The sequence below is a fragment of the Felis catus genome, chromosome E1 (genome assembly GCF_018350175.1).
Source record: "Felis catus isolate Fca126 chromosome E1, F.catus_Fca126_mat1.0, whole genome shotgun sequence".
Classification (NCBI taxonomy): Eukaryota; Metazoa; Chordata; class Mammalia; order Carnivora; family Felidae; genus Felis; species Felis catus.
In genome coordinates, this window is record NC_058381.1 from 17,197,406 (window position 1) to 17,211,967 (window position 14,562).

Sequence of the window (14,562 nt, forward strand, 5' to 3'; positions counted from 1 at the left end):
CCAGGCTCTTAATTTACCGTAATCCCCACATATCCTGTGGTCTTCTAGACACTGAAGCCAGGTGTCTCCATTTGTCATCATATCTTCACTGTTTTCTTGTAGTGTAGAACTTTAATTCAAGTAGGAAAACAAAAATGGGATGAGTATGTTTCTTTAAGAAAAGTGAAGAGCATTTTTACCCATTTAGTTTTCATGTGGCCTCCTTCTCTCATTTACATTCCCTATCTGACTGTCTAGATTAATACTTGGAGGTAGTACCTCAGTAAGCAGTAATGAAACATTACAGGGTTCTGAGCAAGGAATTCGATGGAACAGCTATAGTATTTGAGAGGGGTGCCTGTCTGGCTCAGTCAGTAAAGCATCTGACTCTTGATCTCTGGGTTTTGAGTTTGAGCCCTACATTGGGTGTAGAGATTACATCTAAGAGAGACAGAGAGAGAGAGAGAGAGAGAGAGAGAGAGAGAGAGAGAGAGAAAGAGAAAGAGATTCCTCAGAATCTAATACAGAATAGTGGGAGGAGGAAGCCATTTAAGTCATGGGGGGGGCCACTAAGCAGTTGTTGCATGTGATGATCAAGCATGTGATGATGGGCCTTTCTAGGTTGGGTGGTAACTTGGAAAGTGGGTTTCTACTGGCACATTCAGTTCAAATAGTTGATCTCTGCTGTCTGAACGGGGAGAGAGATAATAAGAATACAAAAGTAAATGGAAAATTGATGATCAGATCTCTGAACTCTATAGTGATTAACTGATTTTTCATTCACTTATTTGTTCTGTGTTTAAATTAGGTCATTTTGTCCTCTCAGATGCTACCTCTGTCACCTTCTTAAAATGACCACCAATTTTTTTGAGAAACTTCCTTTGAAATTTAAAGAATTTGAAATAAATCCTTACATCATTATTTTATATCCTAATCTGAAAATCACATCATACACTTATGTAAATCCTGTCTATATTTTTATATACTTCTATCTTAACACTTATTTATAATTGAACAAAGTGGGGTACAGCTCTTACAGCAAAAATGCTCTAAAGCAGGGGCACCTGGGTGGCTCAGTCAGTTAAGCGTCCAACCTCGGCTCAGGTCATGGTCTCGTGGTTTGTGAGTTCGAGCCCTATGTCAGGCTTGTGCTGATGGCTCGGAGCCTGGAACCTGCTTCGGATTCTGTGTTTCCTTCTGTCTCTGCCCCTCCCCGATTTGTGCTCTGTCTCTCTCTATCAAAAATAAATAAATGTAAAAACAAAATTTTTTAAATGCTTGAAAGCAGATACTCAAACCTTGGAGCCCATCAGAATCACCTGCAAAGCTTTGTTGAACTGCCATTTGCTGGACTCCACCCACAGTGTTTGATTTGGGAAGGGGTAGGCAGTGATAATTTGCATTTTTAACAAGTTTTCGAGTGATGTTGATGCTGCTGATCCAGGAGTCACACTTTGAGAACACCTCCTCTAGAACCCATAATAATGGTCACTTGCACGTACTAGATGTCCATTAGATATATTTGTTTATAGTTTCCAAAACTTGTGTGATTTGGTAGAGCTAAAGTTGAGGTCTGTCATCACTTACTTTATCTTTTTCTCTTTGATAACCTTCTGGAGTTTAGAATGCACCTCTAAATGTTAAAATAATTTTAACCACAGGAGAGCATTAAGGAAGCAGTTAGGAAGGCAGAGTTGGCAATTAACTGTTTTTCTTCCCCTGCTAAAATGTGCAACTTCAGCTGCTTTACATTTATAAAATACAAATTCAGAAAATGTAACTGATGCCTCTGAATTAATTCAGTTTAAATGACCAGCCATTTTACAGTTGTTTTGAATTGTTACAAACACATAGTCATTATGTTTCAGATTATTGAGTGAGTCATCTTCAAGAAAATGAGTGAATACATTGTGTAACTTTGGACAAATTAGCACTTTTCTAACTGAAAGGAGCATTTGTAGACTCAAAGCAAGGCCTTTTGTTTTGAGTTAAATTTGGAATGCTAAAATTCTCATCCTGGGACTTGTACATAAGGTTAAAAGTTTGATAGTCAACTGAAAGCCCTGCCTTTATTTTTTCAGTAACCAAACAACAAATAGAGGCACCAAATCCCCACATTTTGCTTTAGCATTGAAAATAAGACTGAACCAGTTTTTCCTTCAGGGAAGCTCTGCATTCCAAATACAGTCTCAAGCATTAACTTCAGTACTTAGGAAAACTGTAGCTGATAAAATAAAGACAGTGGGTTTTTTGGTATTCTTGCACATTATCAAAGACCCATTTAACATAAAATGGACTGGAGCAGGGGGTACCTGGGGGGCTCAGTTAAGTATCTGCCTTGGGCTTAAGTTGTGATCTCACATTTGTGGGTTCAAGCCCCACATCAGGCTCTGTGCCGACAGCTCAGAGCTTGGAGCCTGGTTCGGATTCCGTGTCTCCTCCTCTCTCTACCCCTCTCCTGCTCACACTCTGTGTGTCTCTCTGTCTGTCAGTAATAAATAAACGTTAAAAAAAAAAAAACAGACTGGGAAATAAAAAACTTTCTTAACATTTGAAGTAAGTTCAATGTTCTTTACTAGAGGTAAGGTGCTCATAAGATACAGGGAGATGTTTTTTAGTACTTTCACTTTGTAGAAGAGTTTAAGAAAATGAGTTTTTTGGTTTTGTTTTTTATAGTTCATTGATAGTTGCTCAAAATGAAAATGGGTTTATTTTTTCTAAATACAAAAGTTTTAAAAATCATACAAACAGAAAGGTATAAGGAAGAAAGTAAAAATCACTTTGTATCTTACACTCTGAAAAAACAATTCTTAGTAATTTGGATAAGCATCCTTCCAGTCTTATGTGTATATATAAAAGTATGTGTCAGATTCTCTGACTCTGCTCTTGCTGAAGTGGATCAATGAGAAAAATAGCCAAATCTGAGTATCAGAAAACCTACAAGTCTCCCTGATGTGTGATCTTGGTTTCAGCTTAGGTCATGATCTCACAGTTTGTGAGTTTGAGCCCCGAGTCAGGCTCTGCACTGGCAGCACGGAGCCTGCTTGGGATTCATTCGTTCTCATATTCTCTCTCTCTCTCTCTCTCTCTCTCTCTCTCTCTCTCTCTCTGCCCCGCCCCTCCCCTGCTCATGCTGTCTCTCTCTTTCTCAAAATAAATGCATTTGAAAAAAAAGTGACAGTGAATAACCGACAACTTGCTCATGGATGAAGGAAATTAGGGGAAATGTGTGTATATGAAAGGCTAATCAGTTTTGAGCAATGAAAAGGTTTTACTACTGATCTTTATAACTATGAAGGTTTCGGGGGGCCTGGGTGGCTCAGTCAGCTAAGCATCTGACTCATGATCTCACGATTCATGAGTTTGAGCCCTGCATCAGGCTCCATGCTGACAGTATGAAGCCTGCTTGGGATTCTCTCTCTCCCTACCTATCTCTGCCCCTCCCTTGTGCACGTGCTCTCTTTCTCTCTCTCTCTCAAAATAAATAAAAGAAAGAAAACTATTAAAAAACCAAACAAACAAACAATGAAGGCTTCTTACACTTGATCTGAGCTTAGAATTAAAAGGAAAAGAGAGGGGTGCCTGGGTGGCTCAGTTGGTTAAGTATCTCACTTCAGCTCAGGTCATGATCTCATGGTTTGTGAGTTGGAGCCCCGCAGCAGGCTCTGTGCTAACATCTTGGAGCCTGGAGCCTGCTTCGGAGTCTGTGTCTCCCTCTCTCTCTGCCCCTCCCCCTCTTGCACTCTGTCTCCCTCTCTCAAAAATATATAAACATTAAAAAATAATAATAAAAGGGGAAAAGAGTATATGTCAAAGCACCTTTTTTTTTTTTTTTTTTTTTTTTTTACAAAAATGAGATAAGGGGCTTCTTGGGTGGCTCACTCGGTCAAGCATCCAACTCTTGATTTCAGCTCAGGTCGTGATCTCAGTTTGTGAGATTGAGCCCTGCATTGGGCTCTGTGTTGTCAGTGCCAAGCCTGCTTGGGATTCTCTCTCTGCCCCTTCTCTGCTTGCGTTCTTTCTCTCTCAAAATCAATAAATAAACATTTTTAAAGATGAAATAGAAAAAATATAAATGCTGTCTTATAACCTGCTTTCTTCACACTTTATTATGGATATCTTTCCGTGTCAGCAAATAAATCTGTTTTTAATGGCTACAAAGAATATAATACATAGATCTTTTTAATTGAAAAATTTCATAGAGATAGACTGAAGGAATAAAATCCTGAGACTCCCTCAAGCTCTGTTTCTTTTGAAAACAATGTTCTTTAGTTTATTAGTATCACATCTGAAGTCTATTTTAATTTTATATATTGACTTTGCTTTGTTCTTTTGGCTAGAATTTAATATTTACATACTTTTGAAACCTTTCTCTCTGATGGATTGGGTGAGCTGCCTGTCTAGACGTTGGGACTTTATAATGTGGCTTCCTTGAGGATAAACATTGCATGCAGTGGCATGATGTAAGACTCTTAGTAAAAAGAAATTAAAGGCAAAGGTGCAGTATAAGCTTAAGGAATAGTATTTCTTGATGTTGGATGATACTGAGGACAGAAGTTATTTTACCAGGTGGTGTTTGTGAACTGCTTATAATGAGATTAAAAATTTAAATTAGTTACTGAGAGAAATTTTAACATCATTCTTTGATAGATGAGCTTTGCAAACAGGTTGAGTTCTTATCTCTCAGAAATAAAGCAGAGGCAGGTGACTTCTCAGACCTACCCCAGTCCTCAGATTGCTGAATCCAGTTCACCTGAAACTTGTAACAAGATTTCAACTTTAGGCAATAAATGGAGTTTCTTGGAATAATTTTCTCAGTTGCTATTATTGCCAAGTTTTGAAATTTAAAATATTGTTTTGGCTGGACAATTAGAATAAATTTCAGTGGTATTCTTTTCAGTGAGAACTTTAGTTGATCAAATGCATCTGAATTGTTGTCTTATTCTAGTCATCTATTCCATGTAAATGTTGGAAACTAAGGAAATGTGGGAATTACTGCCGATTCCAATATTAAGGAATTATGTAAAAAACTGCCATTTTAAATTACATTTCTCTGATTAACTTGTTGGGTTAAATTAGATTATTAGATTTTGTCAATCTTCTTCCCAACAGAAGAATATGAAATAAACTTCAAACCCAGGTGGGTATTGGGTTTTTCTTTATGCTGTGGCTCTTAAATTTTTAATTCCATAACCTAGAATCTTGAACTTTGAAAGGAAATTTAAAACCTTGCATTGCAGTTTTTTCTATAAAAGCTTTCATCTCAACCTTCTTGAGTATATAAGTGTTAATGGCTTCTGACTTCCTGATTAAAGCACCACTTCCTTTTAGTAAGAATTAGTTGGGGCACCTGGCTGGCGCAGTCGATAGAGCATGCAACCCTTGGTCTCAGGGTTGTAAGTTTGGGGTTGTAACCCCACATTGGGTGTAGAGATTGCCTAAAAGTAGATCTCAAAAAAATAAAAAACGAACAAACAAAAACGTATTAGCAATTACACAGGTACTCTCTAGAGGTCCGAGATCAAACCCTAAGGCCTCTAAGTGCCTTTCTGCCATCTAAAAAGCCTAGAATTGAAGAAATCTGAGATGTACCTATTACTTAATCCTAAATCAGTATAAAATGGGAAATCAGCATTTCCCATTAGGTTTGGGGTCTGATGTTATGATTATATTAATAAGCAAGAGAAGGCCAAATGTTTGAAATGCTCTTGATGTTATGAATAAATAAACCCCTCACATTTACAAAATGGGGCACCTGGGTTGCTCAGTTGGTTAGGCGTCCGACTTCAGCTCAGGTCATGACCTTGTTTCTCGTGGGTTTGAGCCCCTTGTCGGGCTCTGTGCTGACAACTCAGAGCCTGGAGCCTGCTTTAGATTCTGTGCCTCCCTCCCTCCCTCCCTCCCTCCCTCCCCAGCCTGTGTGTTTTCTTTCTCTCTCTCTCTCTCTCTCTCTCTCTCTCTCTCTCTCTCTCTCTCTCTCTCTTTCAAAAAATAAACATTAAAAAAAAATTTTTTTAAGACAACTAATGTTTACCCTGAATATCCCAAAGAAACTCTTGCTGCCCACCTGCTAACTTAGTCTCATAACTTGTATGATAGGTAATGTTTGTGGAGGTTATTTGTTTTTTCCTTTTATTTGTTTCAGCTTAGCCACTGGTTGGTGTAGAAGCTGTGGATAAATTTCAGGAGCACAGTTCAGTTGTTCCCATTCTGTATGTATTTGAGCCTTGACAGAGGATGAAAGAGCCTCTAACATATTCAGGAAACTGAACAGTTAGCTCAGAGCTTGCCAAGGCAAGCCCAAGTTTAGGTATGTAATAATATGTGGGCTCTTGTTGATAAAAAATTCTAGTTTACCTGTACCTGGTTTCTGATTAGCTTAATATTCTGTGTTGTGTTCCTAGAATCAGAGTGTTGATGCTGCCTTCCAGTCTCCTCATGTGCATTTACTCCTATCCATAGCTATATGTGTATAATGCTCGTTTGGCCCAGCTCTCTGTTAGACCTTTGTCCATTTAAGTATTAGTTCTTATCGGGGCGCCTGGGTGGCGCAGTCGGTTAAGCGTCCGACTTCAGCCAGGTCACGATCTCGCGGTCCGGGAGTTCGAGCCCCGCGTCAGGCTCTGGGCTGATGGCTCAGAGCCTGGAGCCTGTTTCCGATTCTGTGTCTCCCTCTCTCTCTGCCCCTCCCCCGTTCATGCTCTGTCTCTCTCTGTCCCAAAAATAAATAAACGTTGAAAAAAAAATTAAAAAAAAAAAAAAGTATTAGTTCTTAGCTTCTCACAAATGAATTTGATTTGAAAAGGTCTGTTGCTTTGTGGAACATAAAGTTAGCAGTACAGCTCTCTCAACCTTGCATACTTGGAATCAGAATGGTGGACGTTACATTCTTGTTGTATCAGCTCTTATTAGAAACAAGCTTTAATATGGCCACTTTTGCCATTTGTGCTTCCCTAACTTTTCCTAGTTGTGTCGGATTAGAGACAAAAAGATAGCCATGGCAGTGAGTCTTACCTCTCTCTGCCTTGCTGAATGGCTCACTTAAGCTGTGTGACTGCATTTCTTTTTCTCTTTGCATGGCTACTTTTGGATTAGTGACAGAATTGAGGGAAAGGAAACTCCAAGAGAAGCACTGAAAGAATCCCAAATAGAAATTTCTGTCAAATTTCTGACAGATATCTTGAGCTAGTTGATGGGATTGGAACTCTGTGTCTCTTATGAGATAAGGAAAGATAAGGAATGGTGGGTATTTTAAACAGAGTAAATTGCCTCCAGTGCAGTTTCCTGGTTTTTTATTAAAATAGATAAAGAGAAGAGCAGTCTAGACTGTGCACTCTGCAAGGGCAAGGACGGTATCTTTCTTCTACCATTGAATCTTCAGCACTTGGCTCTGATTATATATTTTTTTTCATCTGTTTCCCACCCCACCCCCACATTTTTTTTCTTTCTTTGTTGGAATTTTTATTTTTTAAGCTTCAACTCTGTGCCCAACATGGGGTTTGAACTCATGACCCTGAGATCTAGAGTCACATGCTCTACTGACTGAGCCAGCCAGGCCTCCATCTTTATTGGAAAATTTTGTTAAATTGCTTTATTGAGGCATAATTGATCTTCAAAAAGTTGTGCATATTTAATATGTACAGCTGGGTGAGTTTGGAGATAAGTATACATCCATGAAGCCATCACCACAATCTATGCCATAAACATCTCTATCATTTCCCAAAGTCTCCCCCAACCCTCTTTATTATAATAATTGTTATTATTTATTGTTATAAGATGTGCCCTCTTTTTTTTTTTTTTTTAACATTTATTTATTTTTGAGACAGAGAGAGACAGAGCATGAACGGGGGAGGGTCAGAGAGAGGGAGACACAGAATCCGAAACAGGCTCCAGGCTCTGAGCTGTCAGCACGGAGCCCGATGCAGGGCTCAAACTCACAGACTGTGAGATCATGACCTGAGCCGTAGTCGGATGCTCAACTGACTGAGCCACCCAGGCGCCCCAAGAAGTGCCCTCTTAACAAAAATTTTAATGGCCTTTTTTTTTTTTTTAGCAGTTTAAGGAAAATTGAACAGAAGGTAGAGATTTCCCATATATTCTCTGTCTCCATTCTTTCATAGCCTGCCCCATTTGTTACAATTGATGGACCTACATTGATTGACACATCATTATTACTCAAAGTCAAAGTTTACCTTAGGGTTCAGTCTTGGTGTTGTACATTCTGTGGGTTTTGACAAATGTGTAATGACGTGTATCCATCACTTTGGTATCCTACAGAGTAGTTTCATGGCTCTAAAAACTTCTGTACTCCCATACACTCTGGCAACTACATATCTTTTTACTGACTCCATAGTTTTGCCCTTTACAGAATGTCATATAGTTCGAATCATATAATATGTAGCCTCTTTAGATTGACTCCTCACACAAAGTAATATGCATTTAAGATTCCTCCATGTCTTTTCATGACTTTATAGCTCATTTCTTTTTAGTGCTGAATAATATTCCATTGTCTGCACGTGTTTAGTTTATTCACTTACTGAAGGACATCTTGGTTGCTTTCCATTGTTGGAACATTTTAAAGTAAAACTTGGACACCATGTCATTTTACTCTAGATACTTAAGAAAAAAGCATAACCACAGTGCCATTATCACACTAACAGTAAATCCTTAATATCATTTAATATCCTGTCCATATTCAAATTTTTGGAAGGCCCTTTTAAAGTACTATAAATAAGCAATAAATAAAATTTTTGACAAAAAAATAATATAAACCTCTGAAAAAGCAATGTCTTTATCACTAAATCTAAAGAAGGAAATCTCATAGTGTATAATCTTTCAATTGAGTACACTCCTCTTATATATTGATAGCTTGCTTTATATTGAAATTGTTTCTGCAACTTGCATCTATGAGTCCGGTGCTCACATTCATACAACTCACATTTCCCTCTTCGATCTTTAGAACATGCCCTGGTAGTTGTTATTATAAATGCTAGTAGCAAATATTTATAGAGCTTTTACTCTATGCCAAGCACTGTGTTTTACGTGCATTATTTCATGTGATTCTTATGATCCAATGGGGGTAGGTATTGTTATATCTCCCTCCAATTAATTTAGTAACTTACTGAAGGTTTCATAGTTAATACATGAGCTGGGATGTGAATTTAAGTCTTCCTGAGCATGCTGTAAGATGCTGATATAAAAAAGGTTGAATGATCTACAACTAACCTTCTAAATTTCCTAACATATCTGTTGTCTGTTATCTTCCAGGCTGTAAGACTAGAAAGTACTTACCAGAATAGAACACGCTATATGGTAGTGGTTTCAACTAATGGTAGACAAGACACTGAAGAAAGCATCGTCCTAGGAATGGATTTCTCTTCTAATGACAGGTACGGTACCCCAAAAGGGAGGATGAGAAGACTCCTTTTTAAATAACCTATTCCGGTTGCCTTTTGAGTTATTACAAAAACATCTTTTGCCAATTCTATTCTTAAAGGTCAATGCCTAAAACTAGGGAGCACAAAAGTTATCTTAGCCATACAATTTTGAGGGATGAAAATGATTAGTGAATGCCTTTGATTGTGTTCCTAATTTATCACCTATTCCTCACCTTCCTCTACCCTTAGGTGGTAATGAATATAAAGCAAATGATTTAAACTTCAGTCTCCAGGAATAAAAAGCTACCTTTTCTTTGTAGTTAACTTTATTTTAAGCAGTAATGATTCACATTGCTGATTCTAGGGCACGCACCCTTTAATATAGTGCACCAGTGGGTCTTGGGTTCAAAGAGAGCCCACTTTAACTGCAATCTCTTCTATTTATTCTTGGCCTTACACCTTGCTTTTACCAAATGTTTTACTTCCTTTTTCCTGCTTCTGAGGTAGAAGGGCAGGGTTGGGAGGAATTGATTCTTTAAACTCAGAACAGAACCTTTTATAATCTTGCACCTTTGGCTTTAGCAGTACTTTGCATCCTATATTTAAAGATACCATACACCACTCAGAACCTGGCTCTTTTGTGTCCGTAAGGTTTATTGCTTTCCTTTTTTATTTTCCCACTTCTTCTGGAGAAACCTTGAGAAGACTGTGGAATGTGGCTAAGCAGATCTTTGCACTCCAGATAATAAGCCTCAGGAAATCCTGCCAGATGTCTCAAAGCATTGACTTCCTGGTTCAGGACTAGAATGGAACTGTGGAGTAGCTGGCAGTGTGATCCGGGCCTGGGAGAATTTAGCCACAAAGAGAAGACAGGGAGTGATTCTAATTGTCCTGATGTTGGGAAGAAAAAAATCACATTTGTCGTTAGGTTTCCCAAACAAGTGTTTGCCTACACTTGTACAGTCAACCTGAAAGTTATTTGTGGTTTCACGAGGCCAGAGTTGTTACCTTGTATAACTCTTACAGCCTTTAATTGTATGCTCTGAAATTACACAGGTTTATAAACCACATTTCGGTTTTCTCCTGCATGGATTTAACCTCTGGTATTAGCTAAGCAATAGACCTTTCAGAAAGTAAGCATTTATCCTTTTAACTACCTACCTTGCCTACATCATTAGTATTTTAAGACCTCTGATTTGGACTTTTCTCTCTCTAGATCTGCACTGTCCCATACAGTAGCCACTAACCACTTTGTGACCATTTAAATAAGTTAAAATTAAACAAAATTTAAGTGTCAGTCCCTCAGTCACAACTAGCCACATTTCAAGTACTTTGGCTGTATGTGGCTAGTGGCTGCCATATTGGACAGTACATGTACAGAACATTTCCATTGTGGCAGAAAGTTGAGATGGGCAGTGCTACTCTGTATCTTATTTCCTTTGGCTCTTCCTGATTCTTCTCTTAGAAACCCCATAAAACAGGAACTGGGATTGCGTGGAAACTTATACTTGAGTCTTCCCCTAGGGATACAAGGCAGCAACTTCGGATTCTCCTGACTCAGCATGTGAGAAATGAGCTGTGTAATCTTATCTCTTTTACTTTGTTCCAAATGTTCCCAGAAATCATAAAGAATGCTTATTAATATGGGTGCCCAATAATTTATCCTCAGTGAATTTCATCTGTCTTCAGTAATGGTCCTGCCTGAATCACATCTAACAAAAGAAAATTTTATTTTATGGAAGACAGAATGTGATGTGAAAAGCTATAGGAACTAGTTTTCATTCTGTTTGGTAACCTCAGTATTATGAATTCCCATCTTCTGTTTGATTAATCTCCTTGGATAATAAAAAAAAGTGCTGCCCACTTCAGAATACTGGCACTCAGGTAATCTAGTATCATTTCTAGCTCAACTGCTGTTGAAGGAATTTGTATCATTTTATATCAGAGAATATAAAAAGTTCATGTTTCAAAATAGCACTAAACCAAAGTAGAACCCAGATTGTTTATGACAGACATATCTTCCCAAATAGTTCCCAAGATATGATATGCCAATTCATTTAGCCTGTTTACAAGTTCTTTGAGTATTGTGTTATATTTTAAGGAAGACATTTTTATTTAATATGAAATTTATTGTCAAACTGGTTTCCATACAACACCCAGTGCTCATCCCAAAAGGTGCCTTCCTCAATGCCCATCACCCACCCTCCCCTCCCTCCCATCCCCCATCAACCCTCAGTTTATTCTCAGTTTTTAAGAGTCTCTTATGGTTTGGCTTTCTCCCTCTCTTTTTTTTTTTCCTTCCCCTCCCCCATGGTCTTCTGTTAAGTTTCTCAGGATCCACATAAGAGTGAAAACATAACAAATATTTAACATACAGTGTAACCTGGGTTTCCAAATTGCATTGAATATATTTCAAATTATAAAATAATAGAGCTTTTTGGTGTCATTTTGTAATTTTTCTTTGAACCCCCAACACCTTGAAATGTCTGGTACAAATAGGCACTGGATAAATATTTGTTGAATGGGATGAGTACTAAAATAAGTACCTATACTCTAAAGGAGAAAAATCTCATGAAACTCAAGGTAAACTAGATAAAAAATACTAGGTGTGCCTAATCCAGGCCTGTCTTTCCTATCATGTGAAAAAGCTATTTCTTTTTTTTTTTTTTTTTTTTTTTTTTTTTTTTTTTTTAATTTTTTTTTTCAACGTTTATTTATTTTTGGGACAGAGAGAGACAGAGCATGAACGGGGGAGGGGCAGAGAGAGAAGGAGACACAGAATCAGAAACAGGCTCCAGGCTCTGAGCCATCAGCCCAGAGCCTGACGTGGGGCTCGAACTCACGGACTGCAAGATCGTGACCTGGCTGAAGTCGGACGCTTAACCGACTGCGCCACCCAGGCGCCCCTGAAAAAGCTATTTCTTAATGTAAAGAAGGAGCCTGGCCTGAATATAAGCTGAAAATGTGATGTTTGATTCCTACATATCACTGCCTCTTGTCCAAAGTTTAACTGGTGTTTGATCACAAGCTCATATATCACACTCTTTTAGACCTCTGCATCTTCTTCTGTAGTTACTTAATGTCAAGATTTGTCACTAGGCTATAAACATTGTGTGTTTATACCCAAACTATACTTGTTGCTGAGAACCTGGCTAGGCACTCACTTCAAAAAGAAAAAGAAAAGAAGGAAAAAGGAACTACTCTGAAAATAACCCCACTCCATCTGAGGACACCATTTTCAAAACAAGTTTTACTTGTGCTCATCTCATCTTCTCAATGAAAAGAGTGGTAGAGTTGTCTTCCTCCCCCCTGGACTCTAGCATGATAGCTGTGTGTCTGGAGTTCAGGCCCAGCCTTCCAATGCGGATAAGCTGTTGCAATCTTGATTTGACTCTCCTGAACTCTGGAATCATTAGTGGAGGGAGCATTGAGTAACACAGACCAGAAAGCACAGTGCAAAGCATTAGACACAGCCCACCTAGGGAATGGCCTTGGTCAGCCCTGCACTGACTCCCGACAGTCAAAGCTTGATATTCTTCATGTTGTTTTCACTGCATCTTTGTGATGTTTCCTGTCTCTCCATGCCTCCACTTTCAGTTGTATTAGAACACTCACCAAAAATTCATACTCAACATTTGTTTTATGTGACTATTCATATGTATTGTTTCACTTTAAGTATTTAAAATATTTATGATAACTCTATGAAAGTAGGTTTTGTTACCTGCATTTTAAGATGAAGGAATTAAGACTGAGAGAGGGTAAATAACTTACCAAAAAGAATTGAAATACCGAAGGAGATCAAATCCAGATATTTTGATACAGTGTAAGTGTTTTGTTATGTTTTGGTACTGTGATACACATTTTTAGTGTGTTATTTAATCTTCAAAAGAAGGTGTTTTTGGTTTTATAGATGAGAAAACTGGAGCACAAAGCAATTAAATAATTTGCCTAAAATTATACAGGTAGTGCCAGAATCTAGGTTCCAGAGCCCATGTGACTCCAGAGCCCATGCTCTCAACCATAGTTTGCTGTTCTGCCTCCCATGTGTACGGTTCCTTCTATACCATGCTGCTCTTCTAGATACATTGGCAGGGAGAGGGCATCAAAGCCTTTGGGAGACTGGATGGAAGGGGAAATTGGCTTATGGAAACCTTAAAGAGAGAAAGTGGCAGAGGTCTGGGGAAGACTACAGAGAAGTGGTGCGATAGAGACACAATTGAGAACCCATGGCTTTCTTTCTTTCTTTTTTTTTTTTAATTTTTTCTTTTTTTACATTTTATTTTTGTGAGAGAGAGAGACAGAGAGACAGAGCACAAGTGGGGGAGAGGCAGAGACAGAGGGAGACACAGAATCCGAAGCAGGCTCCAGGCCCTCAGCTGTCAGCACAGAGCCCAACATGGGGCTCAAACTCACATACTGTGAGATCATGACCTGAGCCAGAGTCGGATACTTAGCCAACTGGGCCACCCAGGCACCCCGAGAACCTATGGCTTTCTATCCCAACCTATTCCCTTAACTTAAAGCTAATTTCCTCCCTGAGTTAATATGTGACTTAAATAGGATTTCAGTATACTTGGGCTATCCTTTTGTTGGTTTGTTAACATTCCTATTTGCTCTGCATTTCAGCAGCACTGGTTTAGTTCAGTGCACTGTCACCAGGCTCTGTTTTATTTAAGTTGTATTGTGTCTATTTTTTCTCTCTAACTTGATCACAAACCATTAACAATTACTTTTTTACATATTTTAATTCCCTTTCTCTTTTAGACAATTGAATGTGTTCTGATGTTTAGTAAATCTACATAAACTTCAGAATTAAATTTGAGCAAATTATATATTCAGAGGTCTTCAGCAACCAGCAGTAGTTCTTGGCATTAGAAAAAATTTTGGAGGGTGCCTGAGTGGCTCAGTCAGTTAAGCGTCCAGCTTCAGCTCAGGTCATGATCTCAAATTTCATGGGTTCGAGCCCCTTGTCAGGCTCTATACTCACAGGTCAGAGCCTGGAGCCTGCTTCAGATTCTCTCTCTCTCTCTCTCTCTCTCTCTCTCTCTCTCTCTCTCTCTCTCTCTTTCTCTCTCTTTCTCTTTCTCTCTCTTTCTCTGCCCCCCCCCCAAAAAATAAATATTAAAAGAAATTTTTTTGTTGTTGTGTTAGGTGCTGTGACTTTGGGGTGAAACCTGCCAATCACAAGTCAGCATGTGGATTTTTA

The 14,562-nt window shown here is 38.6% G+C and overlaps 1 protein-coding gene and 1 non-coding gene across 10 annotated transcripts in view; both read left to right on the forward strand.

Moving 5' to 3' along the window:
- The window catches only part of SSH2 (slingshot protein phosphatase 2), a 249,790-nt gene that overhangs the window by 188,215 nt on the left and 47,013 nt on the right, over window positions 1-14,562 (forward strand). For 7 of the 9 annotated variants that reach the window (XM_045044912.1, XM_045044911.1, XM_023244448.2 and 4 more), the window contains one exon: window positions 9,247-9,368. In XM_045044912.1, coding sequence (XP_044900847.1) covers window positions 9,247-9,368 — 122 coding nt within the window. Of the gene's footprint in view, window positions 1-6,160; window positions 6,290-9,246; window positions 9,369-14,562 lie in introns of those variants that run through there. The other 2 variants (XM_045044910.1, XM_045044909.1) reach the window with 2 other exon arrangements.
- Window positions 2,877-2,957, forward strand: LOC111557919. Its single transcript, XR_002738328.1, has one exon. It is a non-coding gene; the product is annotated as a small nucleolar RNA U2-19 (small nucleolar RNA).